Here is a 19,423-nt window from a genome sequence, read left to right as displayed (position 1 = left end):
ACGCGGAGAACAGCTACATAAACACGCTCCCGAAGCCCTATGCTCAGACATGTAAACAAACGCCCACTTCACACGAACAATTTTGGTGGGGTGGTAACAGATGCAGGTACATGTCGGCCAAGGTTAGTGATAACGCCCAACCATGAATGCATTTCACTCATCTAAGCACCAAAATAAGCTTCGTAACACGTAAGCCTTACAATAAGCCTATGAAGTGAATGATATTATATTCTCTATTTTACAAAAGAGGAAGCGGGCTTTTATTTATTTTATTTTATTTATTTATTTTTTAATGATTTTTTATTATATTATGTTAGTCACCATACAGTACATCCCCGGTTTCCGATGCAAGGCTCGATGATTCATTAGTTGTGTATAACACCCAGTGCACCATGCAATACGTGCCCTCCTTACTACCCATCACCGGTCTATCCCATTCCCCCACCTCCCTCCCCTCTGAAGCCCTCAGTTTGTTTCTCATAGTCCATAGTCTCTCATGTTTCATTCCCCCTTCTGATTACCCCCCCTTTCTTTATCCCTTTCTTCCCCTACTGATCATCCTAGTTCTTATGTTCCATAGATGAGAGAAATCATATGATAGTTGTCTTTCTCTGCTTGACTTATTTCACTTAGCATTATCTCCTCCAGTGCTGTCCATGTTGTAGCAAATGTTGAGAACTCGTTCTTTCTGATAGCTGAGTAATATTCCATCGTATATATGGACCACAACTTCTTAATCCAGTCATCTGTTGAAGGGCATCTCGGCTCCTTCCACAATTTAGCTATTGTGGACATTGCTGCTATGAACATTGGGGTGCATATGGCCCTTCTCTTCACTACGTCTGTATCTTTGGGGTAAATACCCAGTAGTGCAATGGCTGGATCATAGGGTAGCTCAATTTTTAACTTTTTAAGGGACCTCCACACTGTTTTCCAGAGTGGCTGTACCAACATGCATTCCCACCAACAATGTAGGAGGGATCCCCTTTCTCCACATCCTCTCCAACAATTGTTGTTTCTTGCCTTGTCTATTTTTGCCATTCTAACTGGCGTAAGGTGGTATCTCAGTGTGGTTTTGATTTGAATTTCCTTGATGGCTAATGATTTTGAACATTTTTTCATGTGTCTGTTAGCCATTTGTATGTCTTCATTGGAAAAGTGTCTGTTCATATCTTCTGCCCATTTTTTGATTTGTTTATTTGTTTCTCGTGTATTGAGTTTGAGAAGTTCTTTGTAGATCTTGGATACTAGTCCTTTATCTGTAGTGTCATTTGCAAATATCTTCTCCCATTCCGTGGGCTGCCTCTTAGTTTTTCTGACTGTTTCCTTGGATGTGCAGAAACTTTTAATCTTGATGAAGTCCCATAAATTCATTTTATCTTTTGTTTCTCTTGCCTTTGGGGATGTGTCATGAAAAAGGTTGCTTTGGCCGATGTCGTAGAGGTTGTTGCCTATGTTCTCCTCTAGAATTTTGATGGATTCCTGTCTCACATCGAGGTCTTTCATCCATTTGGAGTTTATTTTTGTGTATGGTGTGAGATAGTGGTCAAGTTTCATTCTCTTGCATGTAGCTGTCCAATTTTCCCAGCACCATTTATTGAAGAGACTGTCTTTTTCCCACCGGATGTTTTTTCCTGCTTTATCAAATATTAGTTGCCCCAAGAGCCGAGGATCCATTTCTGGGCTCTCTATTCTGTTCCATTGGTCTATGTGTCTGTTTTTGTGCCAGTACCATGCTGTCTTTGTGATCACAGCTTTGTAGTACAGCTCGAAATCCGGCATTGTGATGCCCGCAGCTTTGTTTTTCCTTTTCAACAGTTCCTTGGAGATTCGGGGCCTTTTCTGTTTCCATACAAATTTAAGGACTGTTTGTTCCAGTTCTTTGAAAAATGTCCTTGGTATTTTGATCGGGATAGCATTGAAAGTGTAGATTGCTCTGGGTAGCATGGACATTTTAACTATGTTAATTCTTCCGATCCATGAGCATGGAATATCTTTCCATCTTTTTATGTCTTCCTCAATGTCTTTCAAGAGTGATTTATAGTTTCTAGAATATAGGTCCTTTACGTCTCTGGTTAAGTTAATTCCAAGGTAACGTATGGTTTTTGGTGCTATTGTAAATGGGATGGATTCCCTAATTTCTCTTTCTTCGGTCTCGTTATTCGTGTATAGAAATGCAACTGATTTCTGAGCATTTATTTTGTATCCTGCCATGTTACTGAATTGCTCTATAACTTCTAATAGTTTGGGAGTGGCTTCTTTTGGGTTTTCCATATAGAGTATCATGTCATCTGCAAAGAGAGACATTTTGACTTCTTCTTTGCCAATTTGAATACCTTTGATCCCTTTTTGTCGTCTGATTGCTGTTGCAAGGACTTCTAGTACTATATGTTGAATAATAGTGGCGAGAGTGGGCCTCCTTGTCGAGTTCCTGATCTTAAGGGAAAGGCTTCCAGCTTTTCCCCATTGAGAATAATATTTGCAGTAGGCTTTTCATAGATGGCTTTTATGAGATTGAGAAATGTACCTTCTATTCCTACACTCTGAAGGGTTTTAATCAGGAAAGGATGCTGTATTTTGTCAAATGCTTTTTCGGCATCGATTGAGAGGATCATATGGTTCCGGAGTCTTTTCTTGTTGATATGATGAATCACGCTGACTGATTTGCGAATATTGAACCACGCTTGCATCCCAGGTATGAATCCCACCTGATCGTGATGGATAATCCTTTTAATGTACTGTTGGATTCTATTAGCAAGTATCTTGTTGAGGATTTTGGCGTCCATATTCATTAGGGAAATCGGTCTGTAATTCTCCTTTTTGATGGGGTCTTTGCCTGGTTTGGGGATCAAGGTAATATTGGCCTCATAGAATGAGTTTGGTAGCTTTCCTTCTGTTTCTATTTTTTGAAATAGCTTTAAGAGAATAGGTATTATTTCTTCTTTGAATGTTTGGTAGAATTCCCCAGGAAAACCGTCCGGGCCTGGAGTTTTGTTATTTGGAAGGTTGTTTATCACTGACTCAATTTCTTCATAATTAATTGGCCTGTTTAAGGAATCAACTTCTTCCGGTTTCAATCTTGGTAGTTTATAGGTTTCCAGGAAGGATTCCATCTCTTCCAGATTGCTTAGTTTATTGGCATATAGCTGTTGATAAAAATTTCTAATAATCCTTCCAATTTCAATGGTGCTCGTCGTGACCTCTCCCTTTTCATTCATAATTTTAATAATCTGGGTCCTTTCTCTTTTCTTTTGGATAAGTCTTGCCAGTGGTCTGTCAATTTTATTGATTCTCTCAAAGAACCAGTTTCTAGTCCTGTTGATCTGCTCTACTGTACTTCTGGTTTCTGCTTGATTGATTTCAGCTCTAATTTTGGTCAACTGCTTCCTCGTGCGTGGATTAGGCCTGTCCCTCTGTTGCTGTTCCAGCTTCTTGAGGTGAGAATATAAAAACTGCATTTTAGATTTTTCTATTCTTTTGAGTGAGGCTTGGATGGCTATGTATTTCCCCCTTAGGACTGCCTTTGCAGTATCCCATAGGTTTTGGACTGTTGTATTTTCATTCTCATTGGTCTCCATAAATTGTTTAATTTGATTTTTGATTTCCTGGTTTATCGAGTCATTCCTGAGCAGGATGGTTCTTAGTCTCCAAGTGTTTGAGTTTCTTCCAAATTTTTCCTTGTTGTTGAGTTCCAATTTCAGAGCGTTGTGGTCTGAGAATATGCAGGGGATAATTTCAATCTTTTGGTATCGGTTGAGACCTGTTTTGTGTCCCACAACATGGTCTATTCTTGAGAATGTTCCATGGGCATTAGAATAGAATGAGTATTCTTTGGTTCTGGGGTGTAGTGTTCTATATATATCTAAGAGGTCCAACTCGTCGAGTATGGCATTCAAAGCCTTTGATTCTTTGCTTAGTTTTTGCCAGGGTGTTCTGTCTATTTCTGATAGTGGAGTGTTGAGGTCCCCTACTATTAATGTATTTTTATTTATATGTCTCTTTATTCTGGTTAAGAGTTGGCTTGTGTATCTTGCTGCTCCCCTGTTGGGGGCATATATATTTATAATTGTCATATCTACTTGTTGAATACTTCCCTTAAGAATAATATAGTGCCCTTCTGCGTCTCTAACTATAGTCTGTAGTTTAAAATCCAATTTATCTGATATGAGAATTGCTACCCCAGCTTTCTTTTGAGGTCCATTTGTGTGAAAGATGGTACTCCATCCCCTAACTCTCAGTCTGAATGCATCTTTGGGTTTGAAATGAGTCTCTTGTAGACAGCAAATGGATGGGTCATTTCTTTTTATCCAATCTGCAACCCTGTGGCATTGTATGGGATGGTTCAAACCATTTACATTAAGACTGATTACTGATAGATATGATTTTAATGTTGCCATGTTGCCAGTAAAGTCTTTGTTTGTATTGGCTGTGACTTTCTGTTCTGTATCACTCTTGGGGCCTTTTTACTTTTATAGAACCCCCCGTAATATCTCCTGTAGGGCTGGTTTCGTGGTTACAAAATTGGTTAGTGACTGGCGATTCTGAAATGTCTTTATTTCTCCATCAATTCTGAATGACAGCCTTGCTGGATAAAGGATCCTTGGCTGCATGTTTTTCTCTGAAAGAGCTTTAAATATGCTCCCCCAACCCTTTCTCTCATTCCAGGTCTGTGTAGACAGGTCTGACGTAATTCTGATGCTTTTGCCTTGGTACGTGAGAAATTTCTTTGCCCTGGCTGCTTTCAATACTGTATCCTTGCATCTAATATTTGCGAATTGCACTATGACGTGACGTGGCGTAGGTTTGTCGTGGTTGAGCTTGGGAGGGGTCCTCTCTGCCTCTTGAACACGAATGTTTGTTTCCCTTGCTAGATTAGGGAAGTTTTCAGCTACAATTTGTTCAAATACCTCTTCGAGACCTCTGTTTTTCTCCACCCCCTCGGGGATGCCGATGATTCTAACATTGGATCGTTTCATTGAGTCAGTAATCTCCCGTAACCTACATTCGTGGGCGTGGATTTTTTTAAGACCATCTTCTATTTTCATTTTTTCCTCTATTAACCCGTCCTCCAATTCACTAACCCGTTCCTCTGCTTCTGCGACCCTGGCCGTCAGAGCCTCTAGTTTTGCCTGCATTTGGCTCATAGAATTTTTAATTTCTGTCAGATTCGCTCTCATTTCTGTCCTTAGGGATTCTATATTCTCAGTAACCTTTTCGTTAATAGTTTTTTCAATTCTACTCATCATTTTGACCATCGTTACTCTGAATTCCATTTCTGATAATTTGGTTACATCCATATCCATTATTTCTGTGGCAGAGGCCACAGACTCACTGTCTTTTCTTTGCTGGGGGGGGCTTCTCCTTCTTGTCATTCTGATGAAGAGAGGTTGCGGGGTTTCGAGAGCCCAAATTATTGATTGGGTCCCAGGCCGTGCCCCTTGTTTTATAGGGGTCTTAGGGATGTGGGCTTCTTCTTTAAAGATTTTATTTATTTATTTATTTATGTGGCAGCCAACCAGCGAGAGAGGGAACAGAAGCAGGGGAGTGGGAGAGGAAGAAGCCGGCTCCCAGCGGAGGAGCCCGATGAGGGACTCCTTTCCAGAACGCCGGGATCACGCCCTAAGCCGAAGGCAGGCGCTCAATGACTGCGCCACCCAGGCGCCCGGGTTGTGGGCTTCTTGATTTTTCAGCCTGCCTTCTGTGTTCTGGGGGAGGGGCCTGCCGCGCCGATACTCAGGCAGCCCTGTTTGGGTAGAGTCTCCGTGTCCCCTGCGAGGGGGGGATGGGGATGGGCACTCCCTGAGCCGGTATTTCCAGGCTTTTGTTCTCTGGCGGCTTTCCCTGGCGGTCTGCTGTGCCTCTTCTGAGAGTCAGAGCAGCAGCGGCCAAATTTCAGCCTCTGTCACAGGACAGAGGGATTGCGGCCCGTTCTCTACTAATGTTCTGGCCACTTTAACTCTGTTTCTGTTGGTGCTGCTCAACCGTGCAGCGTCCCGGGATGTGCGCCCCACACCCGGCGTCCCAGCCCTCACTTCCAGGGCCGGCGCGTCTCCGTCCTTTGTGTTTCTAACGCCGCCAGCCGCCAGCCGCCCCGCGCGCGCTCCGGAATCTCCCGGTCTCAGTCTGGATCCAGTGAGCGCACCGGGATTCCGGTGTTCCGCGAGATGCCTGGCGGCGCGCGCGCACCCGGCTCACGGTCTCAGTCTGCTGTTTTGCGGGTGCCGTCCGCGAGCCCCGCCCGCTCCCCCGTGCAAGTGGCTACCGCTTCCCGGCGCCCAAACGCGGCGGCTCCCTCCCCCTTCCGTTTATCTTCCGATATCTGTGCGCGGTTTCACGGCTCCCCGCTTCGTACCTCAATACTCAGCGCTGGAGATGTTCATTTGTAGAGATCCAGATGCGTCTTCCTGCGTCTCAGGCTGGTTCCGTGGTTGTTTAGGCTGGTCTGGTACCTATCCAGCTCGACTTGGAGGACCGGCTGAAAACGGTGTCTCCTACTCCTCCGCCATCTTAACTCCAGGAAGCGGGCTTTTAAAACATCAGTCACCTGCCCAGGGTCACATGCCTAGTAAGGAACCCTATGGCCACATAGAAACACTCTCTAAAACCTTCCAGAATAAACCCTGGTTCCTGTGTCAGAATCAGGAGCACAACAGCTATTTGGAGCCACCAGACACATAGTCCATGGGGAATCTCTTCCCCTTTTCAGTCTCACTAGAAACTTTACTTTCAAATTAGCCCCAGCTGTAACTGTCCCACAAAGATAAAGTCAGGGTGAAGGGGCTGCTGTTGATCACTCCTGGCTCCTACTAAGTGCCAGGCACACGCTGAGCCCTGGGATATGGCGAACAAGAGAGGCAAAACCCCCTGCTCTATGGGGGCTCATATGCTACGTGGGGGAGAGAGATGATCAACACGTCCAAAAAATATGTAATGACAGGTGGTTTAGGTATCATGAAAATAGGTGGTTTAAGTGCTGTAAGACTGAGAATGAAACTGTGGAAGAGAAAACGGAAGGGGAGGTGGAGTGAGCAATGGGGAGAGGAGGCATGCAGGTGGGAGGAAGAGCAGAGGTGGAGACGCGGGGACAGGCAAATGTTCAGTCACCACCCCCTGCCACTGGTCCCAGAAGACGGCTAGAGTGCCCAGACAGACCCGAGAAGGGTCAACGGCTCCTGAGGGTGGCCACAGTGGCATGAGGTCTGCCCAGGCCATTCTGACAGGCCATCGGGTGAAGTGAGCAACCCCACTTCAGGGGCCAGGGCTCTCTGAGACCAAGAGTCACACCCCCTCATGCACGTTTTCTCCTCAAGCCAGGACTTGAAGCACCAATGAGGCAGGACAGGTCTCATGGACAAAGGGACCAGAAGAGGCTCCAATCCCTCCCAGAAACAGTCTGACTGCCTCCTGTCTACAGAACCCCCAAGGCCCTCCTCAGACATGCGGCCTCACCGGGTGTGCTTGGGAACTCGGCCTGGCTCTGCCGGGGGTGCCAGGCAGGGGCGGGAGGAAGCTGCCACCACACATCCCTGGAAGAACCCCAAGCCCGGAGAGGCCTGTTTTAGGTGCCCAACTTTCTAAAGCAGAAAGCCCTTTCTTTAATCACACCAGCCACGTCCCCGTAGAGTAACCACGACCTCCTCAGACACACCAAACAGCCCAGCTTTTTTTTCCTCCCAGTGTCACTCCAAAACAGTGAGTTTCCCTCAAGGGCAAAGAATTGCTGCTTTGGCAATGGTGGTTTTCCACATCACCCCAGCCCTCCAAGAAAACAGTCCCTTGATCATATTTGTAGGAACAGAGGCAAAAAGAAGCAAGCAAATAAATAAAATTTCTAAAAAACCATTCGCAGGCTTTTTTTTTTTTTTTTTTTAATCTCCAGTGAAATCCAACCTAAGTATTTTTTGTTTTCATTTTCACAGCAGAGGTGGAACGAAACACGCGTAAAAGCTCCTCTGGCTCTCCAGACGTGACCTAGGTCTGCCACTCAGAGTAGGAGCTACCTCAGGCCGCCATGCCAGCATCACAGTGGGGGTCTCCCTTTGGTCTATGAGCAGAACCCTAAATGACGTTAATGTCTTAGAAATGGGCTACCCAGGCCAACGCGGGCCACCTGAAGCCCAATGCATTGCCCCTTGACCAGCAACCAAAAATCCTACCCTCTTCTCCAGGGCCTAGGGTATGCAAGCCCCACCTCCTTAAGGTAACGGGAGGAACTTCCTTCCTCCTTAACTCCTGGGCTGAGGAAGAGAAGTAAGGGGGATAACGGGGTGGGGCCAAGGCCCCCAGGCAGGGGCAGGCCAGGCTCACTCACGAGAACATTCGTTCCCCTTCACCTCTGTCCCCCTGCCATGACACTGGGATCCAGAGCCCAAAGGGCCACTGTATGTGCTGCCCACCTTCCACACTGCTCCTTGCTCACGTAGTTCAGCCACAGCAACCTCTGTTGTGGCCCTAGGGTGCCTAGGCAGGCCTGCGGCACACACCCTGCCTTCATGTCTGGCGTGCTCGGCCTCAAGCGCTCTCCTCCCACCCTACCCGCAGCTCCTTGGCGTCAGCAGGGCTAAGAGACACCTAATAAGAGAGGCTTTCTTTGACCTTCTCATTCCAAGTAGTGCCTCGTGTACTTTTTGAAAAAATCACATATCCCTAGGTCATTTTTTTTTTCCTGGAATTGATTACTATCTGATGTTGTCTCATATATTATTTCTCCCCTCCAAAATGAACATAGTCTCCATGAGAGCAGGGACCCCATCCGTCCTTCTCTGGCTGTATGCACAAAGCCTAGATCGCACTGCCATATACCTGCAAAACACACAGACGTTTCCCAGAGTGCCAGGCTTGAGGGATAATAGCCAATCAAGGGAACAGTTGAGGCTCAAGAAGTCCAGGGAATCAGGACGGACACAGGAGATAAGGCAGAGGAGGAGGTCAAGAGGGAAAACTGGCAGCAGGGAAACAGGATATGGGCGGGGGAAAGGGGTGGCAGAAAAGCTGAAGGCCTACAGCTGCTTCAGCCTGAGCTGCGTCCCAGCATCTGAAACAGTGAGGAGCAGCAAACAGGCAAGAAAGGTCACAGTTCATAAGGTGTGGATGGGCCACAAAGCGAGGCCATCTCTCACTGCCCAGAGAACACAAGCAGACGGGGCCAGTGTCGTAGATAAGAAGCGATCACTGGGCATCAGAATTTGGGTCAGGCCGTCAGAGACAGAGATCAATTCACCTCAGAAACAAGAAGGGCATTGACGAGGGTGAGGGACAGCATTCATGACACAATTCCCGTGAAGTCACTGATAGGCATGGCCGTGCCGCGCGGGCCAGGCAGAGGCGGTGGAGGCCGCGCTGCAGAAGACCCTGGCTCCGCACGCCCCTCTCCGGAGCGGCAGAGGAGCGCGCAGAAACGCCCTCCACACCCACACATGAATGCTCCGACTGTTCCACACAGGCTGCCTGGGACATCTTCCAGGCGCTTCTGAATCACCAAATCCCACAAGAAGTTCCGAAGCCTCTTTTCAAGTCAGCAGAACAAGGTGGGGGCAAGAGATACTGTGTGCAAGCTCCACGACGGTTTGGGGACGAGTCAGACAGGCAACACCTGACTCACAGCACCGTGTTCACACCGCACAGTCACATGGTGAGACAGGAGCTGATACCCACTCCCCAAGTAGTGTGCTGTCCCGAGGGCCCAGGCCACACTGGCTGCCTCCAAAGCCCATGCTCCTAACCACTAGCCCCTTGACCGGCCCCTCAGCACAAGCATTTCCAGGGGCGCCTGGGTGGCTCAGTCAGTTAAGTGTCTGCCTTCGGATCAGGTCATGATCCCGATGTCCTGGGATCGAGTCCCCCATCGGGCTCCCTGCAAGGCGGGGAGCCTGCTTCTCCCTCTGCCTCTGCTGCTCCCCCTGCTTGTGCTCTCTCGTGCTCTGTCAGATAAATAAATAAGCATTTCCAGAGGACAGAGAAACACAACATCTGTACATACACCTTATATGAAGATGTCTTCAAGTCTTGCATCTCAAATGTAGAGATGCAAGAGTCTTAGGACAGCAAGCAAAATCCCGAAAAGTGCCCTATGGATAGAGCAGGGATTGACAAACATTTTTGGTGAAGGACCAGACAGTAAACATTTTGGACTTCCTAAGTCCCTGGGGCAACTACTCAGCTCCTGCCATTGTAGTGCAAAAAAAGCCACAGACAACAAAGGGGCAGGGAGGGTCCCAAACACTTTACCTGTAGACCAAGGCAAGCTTGCTGCCCAGGCCTTAGACCACGGGAGTCTGGCAAAATTGCTGAGTCAAGGAGGCAGGTGACCTGATGAGTATTTTAGACTGAATTATGGGGACTCCTGAAAGATGGAGTCAGCGTGTTTTAGATGTCCTCTAAAATCCTGGTTTCATCACGCTTCTGTGTTACTACAGTTCCTATAAACAATTGGGAGTGCTTCTGTTTCAATCAACATTTATTTACACAACCCAACAGAGGTCCAAATTTGACCCAAAGGTCACAGCTTGCTGAACTCTTCTGCTCTAGGACCTCAAGTCAGGGATTCTAAAAAATCAATAATAATCTGAAGTCAGCTACAAGGATTCTTCAAATACCTGCCCCAGCTACTAAAGACACATTGATAGCATCCTAAGAGCCTCTGATTATGCCTATACAGGGATGGGAGAAAGAAGGTGTTTTTTTGTTTTTTGTTTTTTTTTTTGGTCTAATAATGGGATTGACTCAGAGTAGACACAGAGCCCAGCCACACAGGATCAGCTTTTCACTCTCTCAGGGCAGACATCTAGGCAGTGCTCTGTATGTGGGCTGCATCTGTGGCAGAAAAAGACTACAAACCACTGTCTCAAGCATCCTCATCCCCACCGTGCCAACCCAGCTAAACCACTGAACATCCTGCGGTCTTTGCATCTCCTGACATCAACCACCAGAGCTGCCTGGCTGTTGACACGCCCACCAACGGTACTGACGGACTGCAGGGGAAGCACACATCGTCAGAAAGGCTCTCCAGCTTCCCGTGACTGGTCCCGGACCACATCATCTTGCTCCATCCCAGTTGTTGATGCCCAGAACTGAGAAATGGAGAAGGCCAGGCTATCAAATTCTAAATAATAAAAACTAGCTATCTGCTTGGGAACGTCCTTAAGAAGATGCTGTTAGTGTTTTCTGTTTCACTCTTAGTGCGGCAATCCTCCGAGGTAGGGAAGGAGGCAGTTTTGCACCCCTCCCACATCTGGACTTATTTTTGATGGTCACAACTGGCATCTAGTGGGTACAGATGCCAGAGATGCCGCTCTGCACCCCACAGCACATGAACAGTCCCCACAACGAAGAATTATCTAGCCCCAAATGCCAAAGTGCCAACGTGACAGACCCAGTTTTAGTGGGATTTCGCCACATGACGGTTCCAGGGCCTCGAGCACATATGCACAGTCCAATTAAATTCCACAGACTCAGCTCCAAAGAGCACTTTGATTGACATGCTGAGTGGACAAGATGCAAGAGAAAAACAGCCGCGTGTGTTACATCTGCTGATGGGGCCTGCTGGGTTGTTTCTTTGCTGTTCTTGAGAAAAAAAAGAATGACTTTGCTAAGGTTCACCTGTGAAAGCAGGAAGCTGGAACCCAGTTTTGTAGTTCCTCTGAGCTCCAAACTCCTATATGTATAAGCATATAAGATGGCCAAAATTCTAACAGACTACTCCGGGGTTCTGGTAACTTTCTACAGTACATAGCGTCTGCGAGGTTGAAAGCTAAGACCACATCACCGCTCCTGAGGACATAGAGGAAGCCTACCCTAGGAGACGTTCGGCAGGAAAAAAGAAATAAAACACTCGAAACAACCAGGAAAATGTAAAGTCTACAAATTTACCACTTATGGGGTTTCTCCTTCCCCATGGAAAAGGTTTGACAGATTCAGATCAACAGAAGGAGAGATTACTAACCGACTGCTCCTCTCTCCCCCAAAATATTTAAGATGGAATGTACTGAACCAGAAACTTGAAAATGGCGTCTATTTTACTGGTTATATCTACTTGTTGCACACGAGTGACACTAATGGTGACAGTTCGCTTTATTTGTTCTGATGGTTTACCTATGATATTTGGGAAATATTACAGAACACTGAAGTCAGTAAGTAATTTTCAAATGCAGCCTCTGAAAAACTAGTTGTTTTTCAACGTGGGTTCTCAAAATGGAGTCTCATTTTTTAATCCATCAGATCAAAAAAAGGAGAGCATTTATTTAGACGTGTGGAAAGTCAATGCCTACAGACACTGCCAAATCAAATAGATTAAAAGCAGACAAATATAATCGTTCCAACAGTAGGCAAAGAAAAAGAATTTCCACATTGTACGTTAAAAGCAACCATTTTCAGGGAACCTGGGTGGCTCAGTTGGTTAAATGTCTGACTTTTGGTTTCAGCTCAGATCATGATCTCAGGGTCATGAGATCGAGCCCCACGTTGGGCTCCTCTCTGGGACTGGGGCCTGCTTAAGACTCTATCCCTCCCCTCTGCTCCCTCCCGCAACCCGCCTCTCTTAAAAAAAGAAAAAAAAATTTCTCTCCTTACTAAAAATATATAAAATTTAAAAGTAACCAAATTTCCTGGATCCTTTCAAAAAGAAAAAAAAAATTATGTAAAATTAAGTATGATTGCTTTGAACTCAAGCTTCCATCTGTTGCTGTGCATTTTCAGGAAAACACCACGTGAACTCCATATACTTCAGAGCCCCATGACTGATGGGTCACAAAGTAGACCACCACAATTTTCCACCTCAGCCATCGCCATTCTTGCATCTCATTTATATTACATCTCAGAGTCCCAAACCCTGAGGCCACTAAGGTCCCTGTTCACTGACTGGACTTGTCAATGAGCAACAGGACAGGCCATCTTCTACGGAGTAAGTCTACTCCCATACTCGGTCATCAAAGGAGAGCTGGGAGGTGGGTTCCCCACAACACAGTATGATCCAAATTTCATTTGCAATTTCTGTTTTGCATTTGTGCGTCTATGTTTTTTAAAGTATTTTGCATATATGTTTGTTTTTGTGTGTATATATAAAATATCAGAAAGTATACACTGAGATGTTAATTATGGTTATTTCCCAGAGTAGATTTATATGTGATTTTCTTTATTCTTGGGGGGTTTTTTTTTTGCACGTCTACAGCTTCCAACTTATTCTATATTAAGGATAACTTTTGCCAAAAGAAAAATAAGTAATATTCTGTATGTATTCTCCCCCCCCCCCACTCAACCTCATTTCTAAAAGAGTTTTAGGTACCCGACAAAAAAAAAAAGCAACATGTACAATAAGACTTCTTTCAAAGACAGGGCAATTAGAGACAAGGGCAAGAAACAAGAGCAGTCGACTCTCAAGAAGGCAAAGATGAAAGCTATTAGTCAGCACATAATCGCTAGCGTCCTACGTCCTGGCCGGAGGGAGGCACACACTTGGCTTTGAGTTTCTCCCCACCCTCCTTACCTCACCCTGCCCACCCCCTCCCCAGTTCTCATTCCTCCCCACATTCCTCCCCACCCTTCTTACCTCACCCCCACCCCATCTTAATTAAGTTTTGTTTAGGGAAAGATAATGAGAATATTTTTCTGTGTTCCCTGATCATACTCCCAGATGAGATCATGCAATCCAGAAATGTGTTGAGGGAAGAAAAGCTCGCTGCAAATACAACCAAGAGTGCTAACTGTTCTGCTCCCCTGCCCCTGGGGCTGGGTGTTAGTCCGTGTGCACAAGAGCTCAGAGGCTCCCCAAGGGCATGGCTTTAACTTTCTAAAACTGTCCCTCTGTGCGCAACTCACTGCCGCAAAGGCAGTGGCAAGAGATGCACTCAATCCATGACAAAACCAAGGCCGCGAGCCTCTGGGGTCTTTTCGAGGCAAAGCCATGCTCCATCAAGAAGCCCCAGTAGCCGCAGTAGCCCCAGGAGCCCGGTGCTCACCGTAAGCTGTCATAACGCCGGCGTACGGCCCATCCACCACATTCCGGTTTTCCTCTGCCAGCGCCTTGATGTACCTCTTGCTGAGGTCCAGGATCTGCTCACGCAGCACGGAGCTGCTCTCGGGCTGAGTTCGCTGCTGGATGGTAAAATGCAGGAGCATCATACCCCAGATAAAGCCAAAAGTCACAAGGAAAAAGCCCAGCTTCTGAGAGGATAGCTTCCACGGAGTAAAGAGAGCCATTGCTCTCCAGCAATTTCACCTGCCCTTGGCTCTTAAAACGGAGAAGGAAGACACAAGTTCATGGTGCGGGCTGGGTTTGCAGGCTCGTCGGTCTCACTCTGGCTCCTGCGTCAGTCGATTTCCTTTCCTGGTTTCCATTCTGCTGTGAAGAAGGGGGGAAAGTTAGCAGAGTGGTCGTGGCAAAACACAGGGAAACCAACCAGGAGCCACGTTTTCACTCAAATGGCTCTAAAACGCGAACTTCCTTTTTTCTTAATTTGCTGGTTCAATATCTTATGTTATGATTCCAGATCTGTAAGCTGAGAGGGGAAATCTGGCTAGGCGACAAAAAGCTGCACAAATACAGAGGAGGAAATGTGTGTCTGACTATGTTAACAGGTGTAGCAGGGCTGTTCCAGTCTGGACCAAGTTCAAAACAGGAAGCTTGTTTTGCAAGGTGGGGAGGAGATGGAAGGATATTTCACTGAATGTCAGCAAAAACCCAAGTGGAGGGTGGAGTCCTAGCACCCCTGAGTACTTCTGTGCATCTGTAACTTGAGCTTACAGTCATTAGTATGTGCTCTGGCAAGGATGAGAGCATGCAGCTGGGGAGGTGAGGAAGAAAGGGGGCGCCTCCTCAGGGGTCATTAGACCAGGAAAGGGGAACAAGCCCCCATATTATGTAAGCATGGCCAGCTTGCATTAGCAGTGTCTGGAGAGAGATGAGCCGAAGCTCTCGGGGCCACCAAGCGGCCTCTCCCCAGGCACCAGTACAGAGAGGCTATGCCAGCAGTACCCAGCAGTCTTCCTGTTCTAGCTACCACGAGTGAAAGAGGCACCTCACCACTCATTTGCACACTTTAGCACAGGAAACGTGGAGCACATGATAGCCTTCTTTCCTATAGTTCTCACTTTCACTTACACCCTGGGGCCAAATATGAGGTTAGAAGGCACAAAGGCACAGGTTCAATACTCATCAGCCAGCAGCTCCTATTTGGTGCTCTATTTGGGCCAAGGTCTTAAAGCAAGTCTTCCCAAAACATGAGACCGAGGTGGAGGTTGCAAATGGGTTACAAGTAGGCCAAACTCTCCACCCAATGAACCAGAGTCCTGGGTCCAACAACCAGCCAGCTCACAAATGGCACCATTTTCTAAGTGTGCCAAGGGAAAAGCTGAGGAATGGTCTCCATGCGGGATTAACCCAGGATGTAGTCGAAGGGTGCATATGTTTTAGTTTTAAGTATCTTTCTTTGTAAGAAGCCTAAGAAGGAATGAAGGCGAGATCTTGGAGTGCTTAGCTTTCAGAATTTATAATGCGGTGGATCTGCACTCGTCGTCCTCTCTCGCTGTTTTCCTCAACTATGAACAGCCATCAGTCATTGGTAGTACTGCTACTAATAGTAAATGATAAATAAATTCTAGGTCTGTCCCAGGCATTGTGCTGAATGCTTTCTGTGCCTTAGCTCACTGAATTCTTAGGAGAGTCCTCAATGGTAAGAACTAGTACTATCATTCCGTTATATAGATGGGAAACAAAGGTGCAGAGAGATTAACTTGCCTAAGGTCAGCCAGCTATGGGGCAGAGGGGTGATCTCGGGACAGCCTAGGACTCTGTACACCATACCCTGCCTTCCCTACACTACCTGTCTTTCCCCACCAGCCTGTTTATCGATGACCAATATCTGTGTGTACATGCTTTAAGGGTTGTAAAAGGCAACAAAAAAGAAAATGTGACAAATCTTATGTAGGTCAAAAGCCTAAAACATTTACTACTGGCCTTTAACAGAAAAAGATTACTGACCCTTGAATTCTAGGCCAGGGGCTCTTCAAAGCATGGTGCCTAACTCCCCAGCAGCAGAAGCACCAGTGAGAAATGCCAATTCTCAGGCCCCAACCCAGACCAACTTAAATCAGCAGCTCTGGCTGGGGGCGGGGGAGGGGGGGCAGGCAGACACCTGTGCTCCAACAAGCCTTCCCGGCGAATCTGATGCCTACTCCAGTCTGAGAGCCACTGATCCAGGCAGACGGATATCATCGCCATGGTGTACCACTGCACCGTCTCTACGGTGTGGCTCAAACTCCCTCTTGCAATACCATGTCACTTAAATTCCTCGGGCCTGGCCACACCTTCTGCACCTGATCAGCCATCACCATAACCCTGCACATCCTTCTCCACGGTCTCCCCGTATTCACTCACGCTGCTTTCCCTACCTGGCTGGCCCTCTGCAGATATCAAACCCATCATCCAAACCCAGCCCGTTCCCCAAGCCCCAGCTCCACTCACACCGGCTCCAGACAGCTTTCCCTACTGCTCCAGCCTATGATGTCCCTTACTAGTCTGCAGTTTAAAACACTTGTCTGTCTATATAAATCATCTGCCAGTTTCTGTGTGGGATTCCATGACATCCTATAAGGGAACCCCCCACCCCCAGCCCCTGGCCCACCACCACCACGTACATTCTCAGAGAAAGACACTGGCCCCAGGGACACAATAAACCACCTGTTGACCAAGCAAGCTTGTCCTCCAGGCACTAGGGCACTTTATTCGGCCCTTCCGAACGAGGGCTGCGTGAGCAGCACCCAGCCCTCTTTCTTTCCGGCACTCATTCTATAGCATATACTGAGCCCTTGAGGCCATCAGGCCCTGGAGACTCACCAAACAAGACAGAGATCCCAGCCTCATGGGGCTGATGCTTTAAAGCCACCTCTCTAACTGGGGGCTGCCCCTGGGTCCTTAGGAAGTGGCTGTGCTTCCTGTTCGATAACCCACAACAGTGAGTCAACTGTACCCCAGGGCCAAAGGGATTTTCCCAGAGCAAGTAAACTAGACGCTATACTAAAAATGACAGCGGGCAATTTTTACTACTTTAGGGGAGAACACCAAATGCATACAGGAACTACCTGTTAACTTTCAGACAGGAAACTCCATTCCACTTCGTCAATTAACCCCCTGAAGCGGCAGCTCAAGGCTGCAAAGTTTAAGCAAGGGCAGGGCCAGGTCCCAAAATGGGACAAGGGCCACAGCAGAAGGTGGCGTGTTTCTCTGCCTTGGCCTTGGGGACAGTCAGAACCACCCACAGATGGCATTTCTGAGCGGCAAAAAGATGGTCGAGAAACCCAGCCAAGCTTAAATTCTACCAGCTCAGAGACTTACAAATTTGGAGTGAAAAGCCCTCATTGCAAGTTCAGAGAACAGTTCTGATTGCTGAGGGCCCAGATTTTAAGTAACCATAGAACTGCCAGGAATATTCTTTTCTCCCATGGAATCTACGGTGTGAAACCGCAGCAGCTATCGCAGTATACCCGCAGCACACACGGAGAACTGAATTAGAACTCATCTCTACAATTCCTAGTAACAGAATTTTAAAAGACTTTTCAAAACCATTACCTGGGACACACCCCTAATTCCCACAGAAATAGGAGAGGTTGGGTGGGGGCAACAGGACAGCAATCCTCACCAGAAGGTGCTTAATGATCAGAAAGGACTTAAGGATAATCATCAGTGATGGCCCCAAAATTCATTAGAGGCTACAGAACAACAGCGATCAAGAAGCAGTGGATCTGCCGAAGAACCTCCCTGCCTCCAGACTTAGCTGGATCCTCCTGCAAAATAGAGCCAACAGGCACAAAAACATACTCTATCTCAGAAGACCTTGTGGCCAAGCAGAGCAATGCTCGCCCAGGGCCACAGCCTCCAGAAAGAAGTCTGCACCAAGTCCGCTGGTGATGAGAGAAGCTTCTAGGCCCACCACTGCCACTAACCACCCTCATCCGCATCTCCTGTATTCCTGTACTTCCTAAAAGAGCAGCATTCACTCCCTTCCTCCCCATTCACTCCTCAACACAGTAAAACCTTTTTGGTTTGGAAAGCATCCCCCTTTCCAAAACTAATCGAAGATCTTTGGCATGGAAACGTGTCAGTTCTCTTAATTTAAAAAGTAAAAGCATATGAAAAGATGCGCAACATCATTAGCCATTGGGGATATGCAAATTAAAACCACAGTGAGATACCAGTTCATACCCACTCCGATGGCTATACTCAACGACGAGAGCTCAGAACCAGTGTTGGTGAGCTGTATGGAAATTGGAACCTTTATATACTGCGGGTGGGAATGTACAATGAGGTAGCTGGTGTGGAAAGTAGTCTGGCGGTGCCTCAAATGGTTAACCACAGAGTTACCATGTGACCCAGGCAACTCCACTCTGAAATTCTCCCCAGAGAAATGAAAGCCTATGCCCAAACAAAAACTTGTACACAAATGTTCATAGCAACCTTGCTCGTAATAGACAAAAAACCCCGAACAACTCAAATGTCCATCAACGGATGGATGGATGAGAAAAACACATGCAACGGCATAGTACTAAATCAACGGGAATAAGTTAGGTCCTGGTACGTGCTCCAGCACAGCCGCTCCCTGAAAACGTTATGTGAAGTGAAAAAAGGCAGTCACAGAAAACTACATATCGTATCATTCTATTTTTATGCAATGTCTAGAGGAGACAAATCTACAGGCGCAGGAAATACAACAGTCGTTGTTCTGGGCTTGCAAAAACAGGGGATTGGGAGGTGACAACCCAGCACGCAAGATTTCATTTGGGGGGAAACGAAAACATTCCAAAATCAATTGTGATGGATGCACAATCCTGTGGATATATTAAAAACACTGAATTATCCACTTTATATAAGAGAATTATAGGATATGTGAATCGTATCTCAATAAAGCTGTTACTGAAAAAAGAAAAGAGAGAGCAAGCCCACCTCCAAAGTTGGGGGTATGAAGAGGAGATATACCTGGAGACAGGCAGAGGAGCCTCATGGGACCCTGCAGCCCCAGCAAGGACCCACCCCTACCCCCCTTCCCCACACCCCAGCCATGGCCCGGGCTGACCACAGGCCTACTAACCAAAGGAAACTACAAGGAGAAATCTGCCACCAGCCACCAGACATGGCTGCTCTTACGAGCTCCCCATCAACCTCACAGGCCGCCCTTCAAAGCCTGCTTTGCTGCCAGATGCCAACTTCTCAAACCATCTGCGAATATACAGAACAACAGCCCAGCTCCAGGAGAGACAGAGGAAGCAAGTAGTTCCTGCAGCTGCCCATCCAACATCCTTGGAGGGCCCATTTCTTACATCAGGAGCATTCTCTCCAGACCATGAGGGAAGCTGGAAATGCCTGTCCTTTCAGGAGCAAGGCCAGCCCCAACCACAGAGATGTGATCTTTTCCTACAGCCCCACAGGCCAATCCCC

The 19,423-nt window shown here is 47.0% G+C and overlaps 1 protein-coding gene across 13 annotated transcripts in view; it reads right to left on the bottom strand.

The window, feature by feature from the left end:
• MGAT5 (alpha-1,6-mannosylglycoprotein 6-beta-N-acetylglucosaminyltransferase) overlaps window positions 1-19,423 on the bottom strand; it is a 332,386-nt gene that overhangs the window by 202,146 nt on the left and 110,817 nt on the right. For 7 of the 13 annotated variants that reach the window (XM_045783126.2, XM_045783144.2, XM_045783136.2 and 4 more), the window contains one exon: window positions 13,953-14,335. In XM_045783126.2, coding sequence (XP_045639082.1) covers window positions 13,953-14,193 — 241 coding nt within the window. In that variant the 5' untranslated portion in view covers window positions 14,194-14,335. The remainder of the gene's footprint in view (window positions 1-13,952; window positions 14,336-19,423) is intronic. The other 6 variants (XM_087857425.1, XM_045783173.2, XM_045783163.2 and 3 more) reach the window with 1 other exon arrangement.

This window comes from Ursus americanus, chromosome 1 (genome assembly GCF_024610735.1).
Source record: "Ursus americanus isolate L20-20 chromosome 1, mUrsAme1.1.p, whole genome shotgun sequence".
In the NCBI taxonomy this organism is placed as follows: Eukaryota; Metazoa; Chordata; class Mammalia; order Carnivora; family Ursidae; genus Ursus; species Ursus americanus.
The sequence above is the reverse complement of the archived record's forward strand: the minus strand, read 5'-3'. Positions and strand labels throughout refer to the sequence as shown.